This window comes from Triturus cristatus, chromosome 12, assembly GCF_964204655.1.
Source record: "Triturus cristatus chromosome 12, aTriCri1.1, whole genome shotgun sequence".
Classification (NCBI taxonomy): Eukaryota; Metazoa; Chordata; class Amphibia; order Caudata; family Salamandridae; genus Triturus; species Triturus cristatus.
In genome coordinates, this window is record NC_140595.1 from 781710499 (window position 1) to 781734992 (window position 24494).

At 43.1% G+C, this 24494-nt stretch overlaps 1 protein-coding gene across 2 annotated transcripts in view; it reads left to right on the forward strand.

Annotated features, from left to right (window-relative positions):
• LOC146782823 (alpha-2,8-sialyltransferase 8F-like) overlaps positions 1-24494 on the forward strand; it is a 188380-nt gene that overhangs the window by 128045 nt on the left and 35841 nt on the right. For both annotated transcript variants that reach the window (XM_085639216.1, XM_085639215.1), the window contains exon 5: positions 17750-17862. In XM_085639216.1, coding sequence (XP_085495342.1) covers positions 17750-17862 — 113 coding nt within the window. The remainder of the gene's footprint in view (positions 1-17749; positions 17863-24494) is intronic.

Consider the following 24494-nt stretch of genomic DNA (forward strand, 5'->3'; position numbering starts at 1 on the left):
ATCTACCACTAAATAATTACCCGTGATGGAATGAGGAGACACCCTATAAACTTCAACTTTCCTATTTATTTCTTCTTTCCAATCAAGGTTATTCTGTTTAGCCATAGCAATGGTTTCCTTTAAGACTCGTTTAAAACGTTCTACCATACCATTTGTCTCGGGATGATATAAAGAACATTTTTTATGTTTGATTGAATATTTTTCCCAAAATGTATCCATTTCTTTAGAGGCCAGTTGGACCCCATTATACGTAAGTAAAGAACCAGGCAAGCCCTCTCTTCGAAACACCTCTTTTAGAAATGATACCGCATGCTTAGTTTCAATCCCTCTGGATACCTTAAGTTCTGCCCACCTTGAATACATGTCAATGAGGACTAAAACATATGCATGGACCTAATATATCAAAAGCTACTTCCTCCCACGGTTTTCTTGGACGATCCCTGATAACCATGGGCTGTACCTTAGGTTTGACACTCTTCTCTCTCAACACACATGGCAAATACTCTCTCACCAAACTTTCAACCTGTAAGTCCATGCCAGGCAACCAATATGTCAATCTGAGTCTCTCTTTAGTCTAGGACATCCCTTGGTGTCCTATGTGGGCCAAATTCAATTATTCATGTTGAAGAGAAACAGGGGGAATAAGCCTAGTACCTCTAAACAAAGTCTATTGGTTTCTGAAAGTTCAATCCAATACTTTTCCACATTACCCTTAACTTTGGTATGCCAACCCTTACTAAGTAATTGGAAAAGTTCTTGCAACTCTTTATCCATGGTACACCTCACACGATCTACTTTACTTGAGACCATCACACTCAATGTTACACACCCATTCATCTTGCTCATCATTGTCATGATCTCCCCGCCTTCAGAACTTGCCACTAATCTGGAGAGTGTATCAGCTATCTTATTCCTGGCACCAGGTATGTATTTTATTTGAAAGTCATATTCTTGCAAAGCAACAACCCATGTAGATATTCTCCATGAAACAGCATCAATTCCTTTTTTTTGTTAATATCTCGCTAAGGGGTTTATGATCTGTGCGTACCTCAAATGTTGATCCCCATAGTAAATTCTTACGTTTTTTAATGGCCCAGTGTACAGCAAGGACCTCTCTCTCAATGACAGAGAAATGACGTTCTGCTCCTCGGAGACTGCGTGAGAGAAACAATATTAGATTCTCTGAACCTCCACCCTCTTGTTGTAACACTGCACCTAAACATTTCATGCTTGCGTCCGTGATGAGAACCGAATTGCCAGAGGGATCAAAACTTCTCAGCTTGGGAGTTTTCTTTCACTTCTCCTTTATATCTTTAAATTCAATTTCACACTTTTTGGTCCACGCAAATTCAACACCTTTACATAACAACGATCTCATATTGATACACCACACAGCAAACCCTTTCACAAACTTACTGTAATATTCTGCCATACCAAGGAATTTCATAAGTTCTTCTTTATTCGTAGGAGAAGCTAAATTTTGTATTGCGTCCACCAACTCTTTTTTGTGTGCTACACCTTCACCAGAAATGGTGTGGCCAAGGTAATCAATTGAAGATTTCTTAAACTTACACTTGTCTAGTCTGACAGTGAGATTGAATTGGTCAGACCTCTGCAAAACTTGCTTTACCCTGGTATCATGTTCTAGTTCATCCTTTCCAAAAATTAAAACGTTATCCTGATAAATCTTCACACCTTCTTGACCCTTTAAGACTTTCTTTAGAGCCCTCCGAAAAACGGAGGCTGCAGACACCAACCCAAACGGCAACCTGACAAATCTATATGTGCCGAAGGGTGTTATGAATGAGGTAATTTATTTATTTTATTTATAGAGTTTTATATAGCGCGAAAGTGACCCAATTGTATCAGAGCGCTTCACAGTTCCATGAGGTACAGTTTAGAGTACAACGGGTATAGCAGCATTAATATATATAAGATTCCGGTACATGTCTTTCTTAATAGTTTTAACAATAACAATTTTAGAATCTATTTAGTGTACAAATGTGTAACAATATTACTTTACAAATAGATCCGATGTGTACTTTCCGTATGTTTTACATCAAAACTCCAGAGTGGTACTGTACAGTTAAAGAAGTATTCGCAGCTTAACTGGTGATTTTAGCTATACATTCGTTGTTGGTCTGTAGAGGTAACACCTACATCAGCTCTAGCTGGCAACAGTCTTTGGTTAGTTTTGGTGTCTTTGTGGTTATTTTGTGCAGGATGTATCCATAACTGACCGGACTATGCGACATCTGGCTATTGATCACGATGCCGATGATGAACAGTCTTACCTAAGGAAGGAATTTGCTCATTAGGAAGATCTTTGCTTACCTCTTGAATGTTGCCGTGTTTGGAATTTTTCTAATGTTTGGAGGGAGTGAATTCCAGAATCTGGGGGCCGCTCCGGAGAATGCTCTGTCATACGGTGGTTTCAACAACAGCTCTCTGGCACTCTTGGCTGGTCTGCTTCCCCCTGATAGCTCAATTTTCTGGACTAAGTACCTTGGTGTTTTGTAGTGGAGCGCTTTGTGGGTAATACATGCCAGCTTAAGTTGAATTCTGGCTTCATATGGTAGCCAGTTTAATGCTTTCAGGTGTGGGGAGATATGGTTGTATTTTCTAGACTCGGTGATGAGTTTTGTGGCCGCATTGAGACAGGCTTTTAGTGGTGCTGTGGAAATTTTTGATAGACCTTTAGTGTGTCGCCAACACATACACACACACGTTGCCAAAGGAGATTTGGAAACTGGACCTGCGCATGTCAGAATTACTACACCTTTGGCAAGTATCAAAGTCTACACTTAGGTCACCTGTGAGATCTGAAAGCAAGACTGTGCACACGTTAAATTTTCAGTGTCTGAGGCATATTAGCATTTGTATCCAAAACATAACCATACAACAAAACAGTTGGGTAATGAGGGACCACAGGACGACCAGGTAAATTCAGTTTTCCGTTTTTATGATGGATTTCAGAATATTCCAGCCAGCCAACACGTGTTTCGTCATGGGGCACACACACCCCCGACTTCTTCAGGGCTGGTAAAAAAACATATATAGAGTACATATCACAGAAAAGTACCCGTCTGTTATATCACAGAACAATACAGTTTTCCAATCTAAACTGAAAGGTGGGAACAATCGCCAATCAAAGTGCACATAAGTCCACAAGACGGTACCCAGGAGTATAGGGTAAGTTAACCCATGATTAGGTAGAAGTGCAATTAATATGATTTTGAGGAATCTTGACAAAAACAGAGAAATAAAAGAGAAGAAGCATTCGTCATCAAGAATGCGTGAAATTTCAATAATGTCCCCTTCAAAGCAAGTGCAGCGTGAATATATATACCATATATATTATATAAATAATCACGTGAAAAAACTTGTGTGTTGGGGCACCCTAGTTTAAATTGCCTAAACAGAGATGACAAAGTGAGTGGGTGAAGAGCTACTGTTAGCCCCACGGAAAAAGAAAAGGTAAAACGTGCGAGCGGTTTAACGAAAACCCCTACCTTCTCGTAGTATGGTCAATATATCGGACCTATAAACAAGTAGGATAACCAACAATCCATCAAATTGTATTTCTGACTATATGATAACCGACAGCATTCAAAATTAAGAGTCCTAAACCAAATGAGTATAAATACATGCAACGGAGTGTATACTCAAACTCCAGGCTTACCTTAAACCTGGTGATAATTCCGACCCAGGAGGTCTTATAACTATGACGGAACCAGTGTGATTCAGCGTTATGAGTACGTAATCGCAGTAAAATCCAAAACAGTCCGTAAGTTTAAGACACCGATTCTCAACACTCAGGCTCTGTAAAGATTATATACGGAATCGGTAAACTCGCTCGCTTAAAACTTTTCAAATGGGCCAGTGAATATAAAAGTATAAAAGTTCAGGACTATCTCCTACCAGAAGACGAGTACATCCATCCGTTACCGCCCGGTGCTCTCCGCGTGTGATTGCGAGTGTGCTTCGTGCGCATACCCGGAAGTACTTATAATTGAGAAGCTAGTGAAAACACTAGAACGGGTGCGTTCGACCGTGTTTAATGGTGCGCATGAGTGAGGTGTAGTGTATTTTATCTCGAGGTTTGTCAAGAAACATCAACTCGAGGGAAAGTAAAGTTACACAAAATATTTTTACAACAATCCTAAAAGAAGAATACATAACAGGAAAAGAAGAAAGATCATCGATTCAGTTAATAAAAGATACAAAGTAATAGAATCAAGTCCCTTGTTTGAAATCTACAGAATAGCAACGAAATGCAGAAAAACCAAGTAAAAAATGGAGAAGATATGCAAGCCAAACGAGCACAGTAATTAGTAGATGGAGAATATACATACAAAAGTCTACATTATACTGTACTGTCAACATTTTATAGTTCTAAGTCTTTCATCACTTAACGGTTAGGGTGACACTTATTCTTTCGATGCAAAAAATAGTGTTATGTAGATGTAAACACACAATGTTTCTTTCAGTGTCTAAAACGGTGTATGATTCTATTACGAACATTACAGTTTGTATAAATTGTTGGAGTAGTCAAACAATATAGAAAAAACATGCAAGTCCAATATCATACATGACTCCAAAGTAAGAACAGAATTAGTCTCCTAGGAAATAGTGCATCTCATTGTCACTATTGAAACCTAGGTCATGGGTACGTAAGCGCATGATCCAAAAGGCTTCAAGTCTCCTCAAATTAAGCTCTCTATTACCTCCTCTGGGGTTCTGTTTGCAGAAGTCTATACCATAGAATTTGAACCTCTTGCTTTGGCCTTGTGTAGGACACTCCCAAATGTGTAATGCCATGGGGTATCTTGGGTCTTTCTGTTTTAAGGCTCGAACATGTTCTCCAATCCTTTCCTTCAGGCATCTTATAGTACTACCTACATATTTGCCTCCACAAGTACATTCTAGTACATAGACTACAAATTTAGTATTGCAATTGATATTCACCCTGATATCATATTTTCTGTTTGGGCCGTGAAATGTCTTTTTCTTGTCGTCAGCCCATCTACATATTCCACAAGAGCCGCATTTGAAAAAGCCATTAGACCGTACATTTAGCCATGTGTCTGGGGTTACGTTGTGTGTGTAACTGGGACTAAGGCGTGTGCGTAATGTTTTGCCCCTACGGTAAGTGATCTGCGGTTTATTACTAATGAATTTCGATAGAGAGGAGTCATTAGTGAGGATATGCCAGTGTTTATGTAAGCTCTTAGACAGGGCCCTACTATAAACATCGTAGTTTGTGATCAGCCTAACCGATGTGTCCGTGGGTTTCTTCTCCTTGTCTACAATAGTTTTGATTCTGTCTGTGTTTCTGATTTTGTTCCCTGCTTTCTGGATTATAGATTTGCTATAGCCCCTTTGAGTAAATCTAGTTCCCATATCACGTAGACAGAATCGAAAATCTGTGTCTACACTGCAGTTACGTCTGGCCCTGGTGTATTCGCCTAGGGGGATAGCATTAATTTGGTGCGGTGGATGTGCACTATTTGCGTGTAGAATCGCGTTGCATGCAGTATCTTTCCTATATAGTTTGGTGTGTAATTTGTTATCTTTAATAAAGATTTCAATGTCCAAAAATGTGATACTCGTGCTGCTTGATTCTTGCGTGAACTGCATACATGAAGTATTTGAATTAAGGTATGAACAGAATTCCGTCAGACTATCTGGGGTGCCCGTCCATATCATTAGGCAATCATCAATGTAGCGCCCCCAGTATAGAATAGAGTCATGAAATCTGCCTCCTCCTGGTCCCCATATCCAATCCTCTTCCAATTTACCCATGAACAAATTGGCGAAACTGGGAGAAAATTTGGATCCCATCGCAACTCCCTTCTTCTGTCTAAACCATTGAGAATTGAATAAAAATACATTGTTGTTGAGAATAATGCGCATCATGTCAATCAGCATCTCTGTGTGCTTCCATTGAGAAGCAGCTCTTCTAAACAAAATGTTTTCTATGGCTTTCATGCCCAACTCCAGTTCAATACTAGTGTACAAGGACACCACGTCCATCGTAACCAAGATCATACCCTCCTCCCATCTTAGATCTGACAGGATGTTCAATATATGTTTCGTGTCCCTGACATATGATGGTAGATTTCTCACTAATGGTGACAGAAAAAGATCAACGTACTCCGCTAGTCTCTCCGTGGGACCCCCAATTCCTGCTACTATTGGTCTACCCGGAGGGAAGGTGAGGTGTTTGTGTACTTTAGGAAGTGTGTAAATGCATGGGTAGTTAGGTCTAAACACTTTTAGATAAGTCATTTCTTCCAGGGTAAGCAGACTGTCATTATACCAATCAGTAAGTTTCTTGTTAACTAGTTGCGTTAATGGACCTATTGGATTCTGGTGTAGCAGTTCATAGCATGAGGTATCATTAAGTTGTGTTAATATTTCTGCATTATAATCCTGCTTATTCATCACCACTACGTTGCCTCCTTTGTCCGCTTCTCTAATTATAACATCCTTGTTACTTGCAAGTTCTTTTAGGGCCACCCGTTCCCCTTTAGACAAATTATCTGAGTATCTCAATTCCTTTTGATCTCTTCTATCTTCAAATCTATTGAGGTCAGCCAGTACTAATTTATGAAACGTGTCTATTGAATTACCACTGGTTAATGTAGGTGTCCACTTAGATTTTGGTCGGAGCCCACTGGTCAATGAGTAATCTGTTTGAATATCAAGCTCTTGTAATAATGATTCTATTCGTTGGGGCGTTTCCTCTGTGTCCGCTAGAGATAAAAGTAGCTGTGTATTTAACGCGTCTTGAATACTATAACTAATATTCACAGAATCAGTAGGAATATGCATAGAGACTTTATTAGGTACAGGGTTCATTTAAAAAAAAAATTTCAATTTCAAGTTTCTAGTAAATTTGTATAGATCCACCTTGGTATTACACACATCACCCTCATTAGTTGGGTTGAAACTTAAACCTTTTTTTAGCAAATTAACCATTTCATCATTTAAAGGTGTAGAAGACAGGTTCATAACCCCAATAACATCTGTAGACCCTACCGTTACTTCTTGTTCTGTCCTGACCTCAGTTTGGTGCGGTAATCCTCCTGTGAGATCCTGTGAGATCTGCACTGCTGAGAAGAAACCATTTGTTTACCTTGTTTACCTTGTACAGGGTATACTGGCCTCCAAAGAATTTATCGAAACTGGTAGGGCAGAAAACGAGGTGTTGTTCGAAATGTTCGAAATGTGCCCTCAAGATGGCAGACGATGTTCATCTACTCTGGCAGTGTCCAGGAATCCAACTCTTCTGGCAAGAAGTGGGTAAGATTTTAAAAGAAGTAACAGAAAGAGATATAGAGTTAGGCCTGACTCTAGAGGATGAAGTGTTAAAGGGGAAATTGGTAAAATCTCAATCCCAATTACTTTTTATTCTTATAATAATTGCACGCAGAGAAATCTGCATTAAATGGAGATCTACCACTGAATGGGTTAACTCGGTGAAGTGTATTGGCAGGATGGACTGTATAAATGGTTCATTCAAGATGTAGGAAGCATTCCTCTCACTCTTGTCAAGTTAGCACTTCAATTGGGAAGGGACAAAATTCCACAAGGCCAGTTAATGTGTTTTTAATAGTCCAAGGATTAAAGACAAACCTCAATATAGTAGGAGTTGAGCTGTGGATCCCAAAAACCTTCTCACATTTGCACTGCTTTCAGAGACAGAGATCAAAAGTCAGTTTGTCTTCCCTGAAGTTAGAGGACTTTCAACTCCCCAGAAAGGGCGAGTAGTACCTAAAAATAGCTCTCCCTGAATAAATCTTGCTTGACAATGCGGGTGGGCGAGTGGATTTTTCGAGCCTTGTACGTTTTGATTCTCTGAGAAGACTGAAAGCTATGCTTCTTCAGAAAGATGTGGCCTCTACCTCAGCCCCTGAGAAATTTGATCCAAAGGTTGCAAGGTCTTCATCTGATATACAGCCACTAGTCTGTACGAAGTTCCTGCTCCATTTCAGGGAAATGGTTCATTGTATCTTTAACATGTTCCATAGGAGGGGGATCGTGCACCTATTTAAACTCATAGGTTCTGTACTATTGAGCACCTTTCAGACAATCTTCTGAGTCATTCCAGCATTTATACACTCCATATTGGGAGGCGTTTTTGGAGGGTTTCCGTTGGTCCAACTACCTGGTTTTAGTTTTCCTGCTTCGCAATGCTCGTCCCAGTTCATCAAGAGATGAAAAACTACTGTTGCGACATTGTCGTGAATGCATGGTTCTTCATCTGGGCACACCTCAGCTCGGGAGCTAAGCGAGCATTAGTTCCTATTGTTCGGACTAGTCTGGTGTGGCTGCATCTTGCTTCTGTTCCGCTGCCTATTCTGCGGATATGAATGTGTGTTAGACCTGTGTCTGACCATTACATCAGTTCCGCCACCGGTCACAGACGTAAAACTGGACCCTTTAAAGGCCCGCGTGTATCGGTGTCCTCAGCGTATTCCCATGATGATGACGGCATTCTTAGAGCCTCCATGGGATGCTTCAGCTCCTTGCGGAACGGACAACGGCTCTACAACAAGCTCACAGGTGTCCAGTGCTTCCTCATCGGCTGCTGTGGGAACCAGAGAAGATCACCTTTGCTCCATTGACCTGATACAAGAGGTGTTACAGGGACCATCATATGCGAATGCGAGCAACAGTGACGTTGCGTCTGCCACACCGCACACAAAGATTTGGCTCTCCGTGTCATGGGAACAATTCAGCCTTTTTTTTCCAAAACAATCAAAATTGGAATGAGAAACATAGTTTTATTTTTTTCTTCTGCTCTTATTGAGACACCATGGCTTTTGATGTGCTTGGTCAGTCTCATCATATATTGATTTCTTAGTGGACTTGTAGAGCTTTTGAATTTTAATAGCATCCTTTTCCATTTTTTTACATATAACATGTTTAAAGATGCTTTTAGATACTATTTTTATGACAACGTTTTATGCTTTTTAGCAGGCTTATTTTAGCATCAGTAACCTGGCCGGCCTTCAGATGAGGAGTGGGTGTTACGTTTCCTAACCTAGGCCTAAGTAGCAAAGCGACCTTTTACCTACATGTGTCCTACCTTGTTCAGCATAACGGTTCTAGCAATTACCTTTTACCCAGTTATGTGCTGAATAAATATTCATTGGTTTCCTTGAAACTGGCCTAATTTATTATACATGAGGATACTTAGAATCATACCTACAATCCCCTGCTCATGACATACATAACAGGATTAACATACTCTGTACAAAAGTCATTGCAATCTTCATCCTCAGGCGACAGGGCTACATTGCATAATTACAATTATTGATTTAGACTAATCTACATAATCGTACTCACAACATATAAGTTGTGGTAGAACCCCGAGGCTACCTTTTGTGGTATAAAAGCACCTACCTTCACTAGCTAACTAAAGGAGACGCTTCTACGCTCACACTGTCACGGAGTTCCCTGCACGCTGAGGCTTCAACACACAGCGGTCTGACATCCCTTGCCGGGTGCCCAACTTGTGACCAAGACAGGGTCCTTCATTTCCTTCCATCAGGTAATGGGGTTGGCTCTTTCCTAGGGGATTCTGTGTGTAACACCCACATGCTAGGTAAACTTAGGTACACTTAGGTAGGGTCCACATTGTAGGAGTACGCACAGATTACTGTTTTCTTGTATGCCTGCATATATTCATGCTTTAGCACCATGGTTGAAATATATCTAGTATTCACTCTTTTGGTGATTGTAATCTCTTATGTTTGCTTTGGTCTACTGATTGTTGCAGCACTTATGTTTTATGCTAGAATGGCTCTGGATCAATAAATGCTTATTGTAAAACTTCCTCAACGTTTATTCTATGTATCTCTCTGAGACTAAGTGAGCATAACTGACTGATCAACAAATCCTGTACTGTTTCCTCGATCCCTGAAGGATCCTGGGCTGTCATGTTCGATGGTTGCCAGAAACTATTTCGCTCCTTGGTAAGGTTAGGGGGCTTAATGGTGGCACTGTGAGCTAGATGGTCTACAGGCTGACATATCCTGTGGGGGTGTCCGGAATCAGTCTGGACACCAATCCCTTAGTTTATGTTGTCCAGCAAACGTGCAGATCCTATGTATTTTTAGGAACTACACGAAAGAGCAACTGCTGTTCAAGCTTGAGTACTTTCATATCTGGATGGTGGTTATGCCCTACTCTGTGGTTTCCCAAATTCCACACTGGCACCCATTAAGGGTGTCCTTCACACCTCAGAGTGTCTCATCCAGAGCCTGAAGAAATATGATCATATCACTCCCACCTTCATTGCCAGCCCGCACCATCTTCAAAACTAGTTGCATCAAGCAAACTCAATCAGGACCCCCACGTACCTTGCAGATAAGATCACCATCTCTAGTAGATATCGCCACACCCACAGCCAGACACCATCAGACTGCAGACTAAGAAGCGTACAAAGGAAAAAACAAGACAACAGTCATTTTCCAGCTATGTCCCTAGGATCTGGAACAATATCCCAGTATGCATCTGGACCAGCCCAACAGTGATCCAATTTAGGAAAGTGTTGAAGACTCACCTCACCAATGCACTGACTGTCCACAACTCAGCTTGCTCTCCTATTAATCACTGACTTTAAGCTAGCCTTTGATCATGTACAGTTCTCGGCTGAATTTTTGCTAGCTTTGTGCTGTAGAAATAACATACACATAAATACATTACCCGCAGGCAGAGTCTTTCAAATTTGACAAAATCGGTAATTTACAGTTTGGTGGCTAAATGTTCAGTTTGCAAGATCAGCAGAGGCTAAGACCTTACCTTCCCTGGCATAAGACTGTGTGCTATGCTCTAAGATGTTCGGCTAGGCAAGCAGGGTTATGTCTGCCTTCATGAGAGCCGCTGCTGTTGTGAATCAGTTGAAGGCAGTGAAGGTCTGCTGTGTGGGTGCCAAGTTTAATGTGAATGCTCAGCAAAGTTTATTTTTGTTTTTCAACAACAAAGAACAAATAAATAACCCCAGTGCACAGGGTGTTTTCTCCCAGTGTATAAGGGACAGTGGGCAAAATCTAGAGGTGGTCACCCTGCCCCAAATAGGGTAGTATAACTGTCACTATCACCTGATGGCCCTGTGGTAACTGGGCTCTCAGGTCACAGGTTTCCAAAGGTGGAGCTGTTGGAAACCCTATTTATTTTTATTTTTTATTTTGACAGTTTTGTATAGTGCGAACAAGACCCTTGCGGGTATCAGAGTGCTTTACAAGGCAAATATAGGTGGATGACATAAACATATAGAAAACACAGAATTATGCGAATACAGTATTGGTAACTATTAGAGGTTAGCATATATCTACAGGAGTGTATAAGAGAAAGTTCAAGGGAATTTAGACATGAATGTCAATTTCACTTCTTTTTTAAAAAAAAAAGCAGTGGACGGTATGAAACACCCTTGCTTCTTCTTACTATAGATAGAATGGGGGAACTGTGAGTTTGGGAGCAGGGCAGGCTTTAGCGTCGGTGGCGCGTGGTGCAACAATCTTTGTTGGCACCCCCGAGTGACCTTCTTTTCCATGGATTCCCTTGCTACCACCCTCAAACATTGCCCCTCATCTCTCCATAGCCACTCGCTCTTTCACGTTTATTTCATATATTGTATAGCGCTACTCATACCACTGTAGGGTGTCAGAGCACTTTACATCACACTCATTATACAAAGACGATGAATTACATTTCTGTAAATCAGTGTAAAGGAAATGTTACAAATGACAATGAGGACTAGAAGGATTAGGAGTCACATGTCGTCAGTGGCAGCTGGTAACATTTGAAAGTGGTAAGGTGTAAAAGTTTGGGGTAAGTGTCTGGTGGTGAGTGCCCCTAACGAGCAAGCTCTGCCGCCATTAGGTGGGTTCAGGGAGGGTCCTCCTTGTTATTTTCCAGCACGGTAGAATATGTGAGATACGCAAAGCCCACATCTGGGGGTACAAAGGCAACAATGGAAAAGCCTGCATGTAAGCCTGGTACGTGCAATATGATAGAAGTCTCAAAGCAGCGGATGAGAATATTCAGCCGGACAAATGCCACAGCACCAGCCTTGCATGCATGCTCTAAATCTGAGAACGAAGGAGTCGATCGTGGATCAAATAAAGAAGATACCACAAGACACAAAGTTCCAAATTAATATTAAAGCATTGTTTAGTTTTCAAAACAATCACAGGCCCTCGTTTAACCCTGGACATTTTATATCACATGCAGCAATAAACCTATGAAAATGGAATCTTGTTACACGAAGGACGGCCTTGTGTTACTACAGATTTTTTCATTCAACATGCCGAGCAGCACATTTAAAGAGGCTGTTCTGCAGCCTTAACACACAGCTAAGTGCATCTGACAGCAGTGCTCACCTGATGATCCAAGCGTGATGGATACAGAGAGAGGGGGAGCTACCCTGTCCTCACGGGATGAGGAATCTCAGTGACCATCAGCCAGAGCTCCAAAACAATACCCACAGGCCAAGAAATGCCACTCTGCAGAGGGGCATACTGCCAGATGCCAGCGATGCTTCTGCAACCTGACTTGGTATAGTCTAGATTCTCACAGCAAAAACATGCAGTGCATATATTTGATCATCAACTCCGTTTCCATAAACCGATCCACAATCGTGTGATGTGCGATGAACACACGTCTAACTACAGAACAGCCTCTATGTTAATCCTCAAACAGCCGCAGACACTCTGCTTGGATGTCCAGTCCTAACAGCACCTCGTTTTTAGGTCTCGCCTAGGCAGTGTGCATGCGCTGTCTCTCCGAGACATCCAGTAATCCGTATCAGTGGTGAAACTCCGCCTAACGCCACCTATTGCCTTTTTATTGGCTTGGTCGCTTGTCAGCTTAAATCTTTTGCTTTTGACCGGTTAATCCTTTATTTGTTTGGGAACACCTATGCAGTACCGCCTAACTACTGTAACCAGCCACTAGCGTGCTGAAGTATTTGTCTTGGAACTATTTTTCGTTTTTGGTGTTGTTCTTAATTTGTTTGTGCATGGTATTTTTTTTGAGGGGTAAACGGTGAGTTTTAATGTTTTCATTTGTGTTGCGATGATTTTAGCACTGATTAGCATTATGCCCCCACATGCTCTCCACAATCAGTTTAAGGGAAATAGGCCCCCGGTACAGCAAATTCCTTCCGTGCACGGTGAGTTTTAATGTTTGCATTTGTGTTGCGATGATTTTAGCACTGATTAGCATTATGCCCCGACATGCTTTCCACAATCAGTATAAGGGGAACAGGCCCTCGGTACCGCAAATCCCTTCAGTGCAGGTACGGGTTGTTGTTGTCACCAGGAGAGGGGGGCCCCGTTAGCGATCACGCTGCACGGGAATAGCGAGGCAGCTCCTTCGTGTTGGTGGCCTGTGAGCTTTTAGTGTTGAATTTGTAATAAATAATGTTCTGTGAATCTTATTAGGCGTCAGCTTTAGGGAGCAAATTTTGTTTTCATCGTACCACTAGTATGGTGAAGTATTTGGCTTTGAATTATTTTTCGTTTTTTGTGTTGGTGTCGTTCTTAATTTGCTCGTGCATGGAATATTTTTTTGGAGTGACCGGTGAGTTTTAATGTTTGCATCGCGATGATTTTAGCACTATGCCCCCACATACTCTCCACAAACAGATTAAGGGAAACAGGCCCCCGATATCGCAAATCGAGGCAGCTCCTTCATGTTGGTGACTTGTGACCTTTTAGTGTTGAATTTGTAACAAATAATGTTCCGGGAACTAAATCAGGTGGCAGCTTTAGGGATTCGCGTTTGCTTTCGTGTCACTTCAAAAATTATTTTATTGTTATTACTGGATGCTGATTGGCAGAGAAAAATTAAAACATGAAGCGCAGAAACTGTTCACATGTTTGCTTTACTTTTATTACAGCATTCTGGCAGGCACACTGCATTTTGTTTTGAAGGGTAGAGCGCTGTCAATTGTAAGTTTTTTTTCTGTATGCACAGTCACACAAACATCCAGTTCTATATTACCACCTTTGTGAATGTGAATCTTCACACTCAATAAAAATGAACAATGTGCAATTTAAATGGCTAAACCCATGTGAATTACATGCTCCCCTTAAACACTAATACCTTGGAAACATGTAGTACCTTGATAGATTAATCCAGATCAGTATCTGTAAGGATTAAATAATCGTGAACCTTTATCAGATTTGGGCTCAAGAGACATGAGGCACAGGTTGTTCATTACGTCTTTCCATAATCCCAAACTGCAGTATTTCCGACAAGGCAAAGCTTACCTCGCTATTCAAGTCTTCTTCCCAAAAATATGTCCCCTTTCAGACATGTGACCTCACATATTTACTTCTTTAGATAAAAATCAAACAACGACCCTGTAAGGGAACACAAAGTGTTCATGTAACGATTTACTCATATTTTCGAATCCTTAATTTTAACAGCGCAATACAACCAATATGTCTCACCAAAAAAATGAATTGCAGTATCAAATCTTTTCAAAGTATCAGTGTCCTTTCATATAAAAGTATCCAATCTCCGTAATGCGACAATGGAGAGACTAACTCCAATTAAAGCGAAAAGTCCCTGAAGTACGGGGCACTCTGCAGAGTTGATAAATAAAATAAAAGGTTGCCCAAGTTAATGTTGTATCCAAATATTAACCTTTGATGAACCCACCAAAATCTTTGACTCTTACCGCTATAGTAATGCCACGGCAAATCTTTGTCCGAAAGTAAGCAACCTGCATAATTAATTCAAAATTCAAAAGTTCTGTGCGGATAATTATCCGAAGGGAATAGAAGGGAAAAAGGTCTAAAGAATGTTCGTATGTTTTCTGAGCATCCAAAGCTGTCATTGCCTACATTTCTGGATAGAATAATAAGTTACTATCTATCCAGACACCTAATCTTTTCACTACCGGCGTCAGCCACCAATGTGGGCCCCATAACTGCGGTTGCTTGCCCACTATTAACCTCCTATTTATCGGGCTTAAGGTAATTAAGATTCATCAGAGAGAACTCATGGGATTCATCAATCTCTGTCAACATGGAGTACGTAAATGTTGAAAAGAGTGGGGTTCAGGGTTCATCCATGAGGCACCCCCAAACTCCAGGTGACTGTTCGAGAAAGAAAACGGGGTCGATACCACTTGAAAGGAATGCCCTTCCAGAAAAGACATAAACCAGAGTAATGCTTTGTCAAAGATCCCATAGTCTCCAAGTCTTTTTTATCAGCTCTCTGTGGGGGACAGTATTGAATGGTGCACTGAGGTCTATAGTATCAGCGATACAGCACCTCTTATATCAGCAAGATCTTCTGTTTCAGCAAGCAGCGCAGACTCCGTGCTGTGAGTAAGCCGGTAGCCATCTTGTGAGGGGTGAAGTAGTTGATGTTGCCCCTAATATTCCAACAGCTGTGTATTGATAAAAAAAAATCCAGCATTTTAGCCAGTATTGGAACTATGGTTTGACAGTCTATTGTGAGGGAGTCCTCCAGTCAAATTGCCAGATATTTTTGTGACAGGTTTGGGGACGTGTGAGTCGCCCATATCATTAGGCCATTGAATCAGTGGTGTGTGAATGGCAGGGTTTCCCAGTAGCATAAGCTCCGTCTTTTCACTGTTTAGCTTCAAGCAACTGTTTGACATCCATTTTGCCACCTTCTTAAGACAGTGAATAAGCTGATGGTTTCTTGAATTAGGGCCATTTGTCAAAGACACTACCAACTGGTGTCAGCTGCGTGAGACACCGCTGAAATGTCAAACTTCTGCACTATGTTTGCAAGCTGTCGCACGTAAATGTTAAATAGTATAGGGCTGAGAGACGAATCCTGTGGAGCACCACAGGTAATTGGTAAACAATCTGAGAAACAGTCCTTTTCCATCACTTGAAAAGGTCTGTTCTCTAAAAAAAGAGGTAAGCCAGTCCATGGCTTCACCCTGAATTCCTAATTCCCTTAGTCTGTCTTTTAAGATGGCATGATCCACGGTGTGAAAAGCCGCGCTAAGATCGAATAGGAAAATAGCGGCCGACCCACTGTCATCTAATAGCGCCTTTAGCTCCTCTGTAACCACCAATAGTGCTGCCTCTGTGCTGTGGGATGCGCAAAAGACGATCTGAGTGTGGGTGAAGGATGTCATGAGTCTCCCAAAAATTGGCCAATGTGTGATTTACATGTTTCTCCAAGAGTTTCCCAAGAAACGGCAGAAGGGAAATAGGATGCAGATTATTGAATACTGTTGGGTCGAGGTTAGCTTTTTTTTTAACGGTCTGATGACTGCATGCTTCCAAGGTTTGGGGAACAGAGTTGTGTCTAGTTAAAGTTGATGATGGCATAATAGTATCCAATGCTTTAGCTAGGATATGTGGGGGTGCCGGGTCAAGAGGCGAGCCAGATTTAGTTGTTTTAATTAGGTTGAGAACATTCTCTTCCTCAAGTTTAGGGAATTGAGCTAGTTGGAAATGACAATGATACTCTAGCCTTAAGTCCTTTATCCAAACCGAATTCCGTATTGCTCGGGAATTGATCATATAGGTCTGTCACTTTAGAAGAGTGAAAGGGAATATTGCTTTCCTGGAGGCTGATCAGAGTTTTGACCACACTGAATAATTCCTTTGGGGAGTTTGCGACTGGGAGATTTGTCCTCATAGTATTTAGCTTGTGCACTCTTCATTTCGTTATGATAGGACCTGATTGTAGATTTATATTGAGATTTAAGGGCAGGGTCATACTCCTTTCTCCAAAGTCATTCTAGTTTTTTTACATAGTTTTTTTAAATAAAATGAGCTGTTCATTGTACCATGGAGCCTTTTTGGGATGTGTTTTACAATTGATAGTTTTCTTGGGCTACACACATCTAACAACTGGATAATCCACTTCTCCCATTGCTGATAGTCCTCTTCAAGTTTGCCAGCAACATTGGGTATAGTGTCCCTCTGGACTGTTTGCCAGGTTTCTGGGACCAGCTTCTAGTCGTGATTGTTTGGGCTCTAACCTTAGTCTGCTGAGCAGGTTTAGGTAGGCTGAACGTAATAAGAAAGGGATCTGACCAGGGGACTGGGATTGCTTTAGGTGCCGTGATCTGGGGATTCTTGGAAAAGATTATGTTACAAATAAGAAAGGGCATGATTTAGTGTTTGGGGGGCATCCGACAGTCTGGCACAGTGGCAGGGGATGTTATGTCTGCCACCCATACAGGCTACTACTTGCCCTATCTAGAAATCACAGCTGGCCCAGCGGTGATCTCTGTATCTCCAGAGGAACTGCCGTTTTAGCAGTTCCTCTGAAGGCACAGCAAGATTGATAGTGACCACCATCTATCCCCAAAGAGGGAGCTTGCTATTGAAAAACAAAAAACGAATTACCCTTACAGTCTGGGAGTCGTCACCCAGCATGTGGGGTAATATTTCATTCTTTTGGTTCGAGACCGCCAGTTTTTTTCCTGGCAGTGACAGCCAGAAAAAATAGACCATACTCTCTAAAGAGGGAGTATTTAGATGTCCTTACTCTAACGGGCCCCATTCCATCAGACCCTTGAAATACGTTTTCCACTGGGAGAGTCAGCAGTGTCACCACCATCAGAAATATGACCGTATGTCCAAATCAAAATAGAGCGGGCGGACTGAGGGTTTGACGGGCAGGATATTCCAAATATCACCTTGTCTGCCAAACTCTAAATGAGGCTCTAAGTGTTCCTGAGCACCACAAGGCAGTTTTATATTTGTGCAACTTTTTCTTTTTCCAGATGTCCCCTATTTCAGGCAAGTCGCTTAAATCCTGTGCAGTGGTGGGCAGTAGCGATATCTTATCCGGCAGCTGCTGTGGACGGGAGATCGACCAGAATGACTTTGTGATCAGGTAACTTCTCACTCAGCTGCTCCTCGCCCCTAGCTTGAGGAATGAGTCCCATCAAAGAGGAATTTAAAAGTTGAGATAAGGAATAATACTAATGATATTATTAGCAATAGCAATAACAATACTCCTAGAAACCTGATTGCCACCAGGTTGGCCAGAGGAGTCTACAAACAAGCACTAAGGGACAGAAAGCCAAAAATGAAGCAGGAGGCTTGGGTGGCCCTATATTTGGCCTCAGTAACGAATGACAGTGCGGCATTCTGGAAGGCAGTTAGGGCTCCTTTTTGAGCTGGGGATGGCGGCCCGTCGCTTGAGATAGCGATCCCGGAGGAACAGTGGATTAACCATTTCTCCCAAGTATACAGTGGCGAATACCCTGCTCTTTACGATCGATATGCATGCCCGGGAGACACTGGGGGAAAATTGTTTTTTGCAACAGAAGGAGTTATCGTTCACCCTAGAGGAGGTGGAGAGGGCCCTTCACGCAAGTCACGGAGGAAAGGACCCGGGCCCCTGACGGGCTCCCCATTGATATATTTAAATCAAACGTTCCCATGTGGGGGCCCCTGCTGGTGCAAGTACTTAATGCAAGTTGCTGCACAAATTTTTTATCTACTTGGGTACTCTCAACCATTGTGGAAATTTTTAAAAAGGGGAATAGACAGGATCCAGGATGCTACAGACCAATTTCCCTGCTAGTTGCCATAACAAAAGTAGCAGGTAGAGTTCTACTTGAGCGTCTTCAGGACTGGGCCGAGGAGAACTCCATCCTGTCAGACTTGCAATATGGATTCCGGCCCGGCCTGGGGACCGTAGAGCAGGGTTTAAATCTCTCTCTGTTGGTGGGGAAATATACCAGGGCAAGGAATGGGCACCTGTTTTTAGCATTCGTGGATCTCACAGTCGCTTTTGACTGTGTGGTCCACGCTAAATTGTGGTCAATTTTAGAAGTCATGGGAGTCGATTTAAACATTATTTACTTTCTTAAATGTTTTTATTGTGAAGCTAAGGCCTCTGTGCTTTATGGCACAAGGGGTGAATGCTCAGAAGCCTTCCTGATCAGGAGCGGAGTCAGACAGGGATGTGTCTTGGCTCCGTTCCTTTTTAATCTGTATATAAACGGGTTGGGGAAGGCGCTCCTGAACGACAATCAGGACTTCCCTACAGTAGCGGGCCGTCCGATTCCAGAGCTTTTGTACGCGGATGACGAGGTGCTGATGTCCCGTACTCAATTTGACCTTCAACAAGTCTTAAACAGCTTCTCCCATTTTATGAATCAGCTAGGCCTAAGGGTGACCACAACTAAAACCTTTATGATGCGTTGTGGTAAAGGCATCAAGAAACAAAAGGATATGTTTATTGGAGGCCCAAAAATCGGGGTCACTACAAATTTTTCTTTTTGCTTCTAATGATACATGGGTACAAGCAGTCTCTGCTAAAAAATTGGCACTTGTACGCACCACTTCTGCTCTAATTGCCTTCTCAAGAAAACTGGGCAAAAGACCACCGGTGGAACTTTTAAAGATCCACATGGCTAAATGTGTCTCAGTGGCAACTTATGGGAGCGGAGTCTGCAGAGTCTGGGGATTTGCTGACCCTTTACCAATTCAAAGAGTAGAAAACTTGTTTTTAAAATATGTTTTATCTTTACCAAATAGCTGTGCCACAAGTGTTTGTCATGCTGAATTAGGCCTATCATTTATTTCTGACCTAATCAAGATTGAACCCGTGCTCTTGTGGCACAGATTGTGGCTTAAAGAGGAGGCCAAATTGAATAGAGACTTCCTCTCAGACATTATGAAATTGGAGGGAGCAATGAGGATACCATGGCTTAAATATGTTTTTAACTTTTTAAACAACCACGATTTCATTACAGACCACGATTCATGTTATTCTTTTCTGTAAATATTATTCTGTATTACGGACCACATTTTTGAAACCTATTTTTAAACAGTTTGGATTACGTCAATGCCGACCTGCCTTATTGGCCTTGCCATTACTTGACCATCGAGTACAGAATTTATAGTGTCACTATTTTCTTGAAAAAAACTCTCTTTTATAGGAAACAATTGCTCAATATTTGATTAATTCTTATCAAAAGCTCCTTAAGTTTAATACTATTTTATTCACAAAATGTTTTTAATGAACAAGTGTAAAGACTTTTTTTTTTCTTTTTATTGTGCTTTTATGATTGTTTTTGCTTAAACATTCGAATAAAGCTTTCCTGGTTGATTGATTGATTGACTCCTCTATTATTCAACAGTTCAAGGCGTTCCCATCTATACTTCTAGCTCTGTGTCCCCATCTGAGTCTGCTGCAGGATCATGTAATAATGCAACTAAGGCCTCCCACGCCCTCGCAGTCTCTAGCGCTCTTTCATTATTAGATCTACTAGCCTGTTGAAACCGAACTGTGCTTTCACTTGTCGCCCATTTAAGTAGTTCTGCCCTCCACCGTGCAAGGTTAGGCCCTTGCTTGGATTTCCAATACATTGTGAGATCCCTTTTAGCCAGTAACAGGTCTAAGTCCAAGAACTTACTCGTGACTTTTGTTTTAGTTGTATGCGGTAACCAGTGTAATAGGCACACACCCATGTCCGGCTCTATCTGTCTTTCTGTAATCTCACAGAGCAAGTCAACCACCTCCCTCCAATACGTTCCCAGTTGCGGACAACTCCACAGCATGTGGTGAAACTCCGCTCCTTCTAAATTGCAACGCGGGCAGTGAGCTGTATCCACTTTAAAATACCAATTGATCTTAGCTGGAGTTAAATATGCTCTATGTAATATATAGAAGTGAACCAATTGGAACCTAGCAGTGTGCGTGCTCTTCCACGCTCTCTCGACTAGTTTGGTCCACGTTGTCTCAGGAATTTCCTTACCAAGATGTATCTCCCATTTCCGCTGCAATTGGCTCATTGGTTTCGTTCACTCATTCATCATACGTCTATATAGGCACGTGATAGCTTTGAAGGTCCCCGCTGCCATCACCACATACTGGCATGCCATAGATGTTTGCGGTTCCGACAACCCCCCTCCCCAATGTCGTTGAATTGCTGACACTAGGGCTGAGTGCAATAAGAAATCTCCTTTGGGTAGACCGCATCTGTCCTGCACGGGCTCGAAAGGCAATAAAACATCATCTTCATATAGGTCTCCCAATACTTGTACCCCCAGCTCCTCCCATGTGGCCAGGGCAGTCCAATCCCCCCCATGTGGGAGTACAGTGCACATACCCAAGGGGATCTGCGGAGCATATGGGCAGGCAATCTCGCCTCTGCGCTGGGTCTGGTTCCAGCACAACCTCAGCGTCCGCTCCTCATGGGATAACATCCCAAGATGAAGTCGCTGTTGAAGTATAATGAAGGACAATACATGACGTGGAATCCACCTACCCTCCGGACCATCTGGGCCTCGGAATTCCCTAGCCACTGCTTGGGTGAACCATTGCAGTTGAGCTGCCAAGTAGTATAGCTCAAAGTCTGGGACTGACCATCCCCCCTCACCTCGCAGTTGCATCATTGTATCCAATGCCACCCGCTGCCTACCGTTTCCCCACAAGAACCCTCCTACCATAGAGCGGAGCATTTTGAAGTATGAGTTCGGTATCCATATCGGCAGCGCCCTAAAATAGTATAGCAACCGGGGGAGTGCCACCATTTTTAGGAGTGCTATTCGGCCTGCTACTGAAAGCGGCAGAGTTCTCCAGAACGTGAGACTACACTTGATGCCTCTCAGGGCTCTGCCTATATTACCTTCCAACAGATCCTCCTGTGTGTGATAGATGTTGGTTCTGAGCTAGGGCAGGCAGCGGGGTTCCCACCGAATATCTTTCACATGTGCAGGGCTCGGCATCGATATATCCACAGGGAATAGGCAGGTCTTTGCCCAATTCACCCGCAGGCCTGAGGCCGAGCCAAATATACGCAGTAGAGATAACACCACATCTAGAGCCTCCTCTGTATTGGCCAAGAACATGAGTAAATCATCTGCATAAAGCGATATATACTGCATGTCTCCGCGTAAGTCTTGTCCAATAAAGTGTCTCCCCGATCTGGCCTGTGTGGCCAGTGGTTCAATGGCCAATGCAAATAGCAGGGGGGAAAGCAGACATCTCTGTTGCATGCCCCGCCAATTAAACAGGAAGAGGAAACCGTCGCTCCTGTCTGCACTCGCGCTGTGGCAGATCTATAGAGGATCTCTGTCCATCCCATGACAGTCTCCCCCAGACCCAGCTCTCGCATTACCTGAAACAAGTATGGCCATTCCAGACTGTCGAAAGCCTTTTCGATATCTACCGAAAGGACCGTCGCGGAAGGTACAGTACTGTGATCCTCCCCCAAGACGCGAAGTAAACGGCGCACATTAGTGGATGTATTCCGGGTGGGGATAAATCCCGCTTGATCATAATGTACTAGCTTCACCATGTATGGGAGGAGTCGAGTCGCAAGGATCCTACTTAAAATTTTATAGTCAGTGGTTAACATTGAGAGGGGGCGATAAGCCGCCCTATCCGAGGGGTCCATCCCAGGTTTAAGCAAGGGAATTATAATAGCCTCCCTAGTGGGAGCTGGTAATGTTCCTGTTTTCTGTGCCTCCTGGAACACTGCCAGTAGTCGTGGCGCTAAACAATCAACATACACTGAGTAAAGCTCTATAGGCAGCCCTTCCGCCCCCGGCGTTTTGTTGCATGCCATATGCTTGATGGCGCCCTGTATTTCTCCTATTGTAATCTCCTGTCCTAAAAGGTCTGCCTGCTCCTCCTCCGGCCTCGGTAATGCCACGTCCGACAAGATCTCCTCTATGAGGTTCCCGGCATCCTGAAATTTGCTTTGGTATAATTTGGTATAGTAATCCAGGAACAACCAATTAATTGCGTATACCGACCCTCGCATTGGGGTTGTCAGTCCCAATATAATGAGCCCCAAGGATTCGGGTTAGCTAGCCATGTCAATAGAGTGCCTGCTTTATCCCCCTCCGCGTGCACCCGAGCCAGATAGGACTTGTGGTCAAAGCAGCGCAATCGCTCGGAGTCTCCGGGCGATTCCTTTTCGGCTGTCCGCAAACATTGCTCTGCTGCCTCGATATCATGTACAAGAGTCTTCCGTACCCCTACCATTTTAGGAATGCATAGACCCCGTGTTACCACTTTAAAGGCGTCCCACTCTAGTGCCAATGTTGTTGCTGTGCCCTCGTTCTCGTTAAAATACTGAGTGATGCCTATCCTAACTTCCTCACGGAAGACAGGGTCCTCCTGTGCTTCAGGTCGTAACCTCCAAGTCGGTACTACGGGTCTCTCCCGGGTCCAGTGTATAGTTCCTAGTAATGGACTGTGGTCAGAAAGTGTTCTCGTGAGGTATTCACTGTTGCACACTTTAGCATGAATGTCAGGGGTACACAGTATCGCGTCGAGTCGCACATGCAGTTCATGCAGGGCGGAAAAGTAGGAATAATCCCGCTCTTTAAAATGATGCTCGCGCCACGTATCCACCAACCCCCATCTCTCTTGCCACTCACGCCTAACCTTGGAGAGTCTATGTATAGGGGCGTCGGGCATTGGGGGGTGGGATCTATCCATTGTGGTGTCCGTTATGGAGTTGAAGTCAATACTGGCCCAGTCAGGGAGGGTCCTAGTCTCCCAGACAGATGACTTAAAAAGGGGCCTGATCCACGTTAGGGGCATATATACTACACAGTGTTACATCTACGCCATTAAGGCGACCCACCATTGTCACAAACCTCCCCTCCGGATCCACCACATGGTTTGTCGGTTGGAATGGGGCTCCCGCTCTAAATCATACTAGCGTACCTCTTGCAAATGCTGAATATGTCGTATAAAAAAGTTGCCCTCTCCACCTGCGCTTCAGCGCCAGTCCCTCCGCTTGATTAAGATGAGTTTCCTGGAGGAAGGCTATATGAACCCCCCTACGCACCAGATAAGCATGCACCTTATGTCGTCTAACCATTGTGTGTAGCCCTCGTACATTCCAGGTTATACATTTCAAATCAAGTAACATCTCCATACCGAATTCCAATCCTCACAGACAACCGCCTGTAATATCCGAACAAACAACAGTGGCTCTAACTACCCCAGAACAAAATCGTGAATTACCCCAACGACCCCACCCCAGCAGAACAGGCTCTACAAATCTAGTACCCATCCAAACTAACATTCTAACCAATACATAAAGATAGGGGAGGCGGCCTGGAGCCGTAGAGGTTCGACCCACACTATCCCTCTATCCTGCGCCGTACCCCCAATAATGACAAAGCCCCATTCTCTGGGGACCACTTAATATGCGGAACCACATATGTCAAACATCCAGCCAGCCCTGATTACCCTTCCATTTGCCACCCGTTAGGCACTCATAGAAAGGAGGGAAATCGACTAATGATAAAACATTCCCCCCCCATAGACGTTCACATAACCTGAGTCTACTATATTAGGCATTTGTAATCTCATACGCAGTCCCAGGTGTCATGTGAGGCAATCGGGTACTTCCCGTTTCTGACTCCTCAGAGTCCTACTCCAAGGTGCCCTTTTCTGATTCTGTCGCCACTGGTGACACCGTTTTTTCTCCAGAGAGATATTCGTGACAGCCAGTAATGCAGCCGACCGCTCCTTCTCTGTTTGGA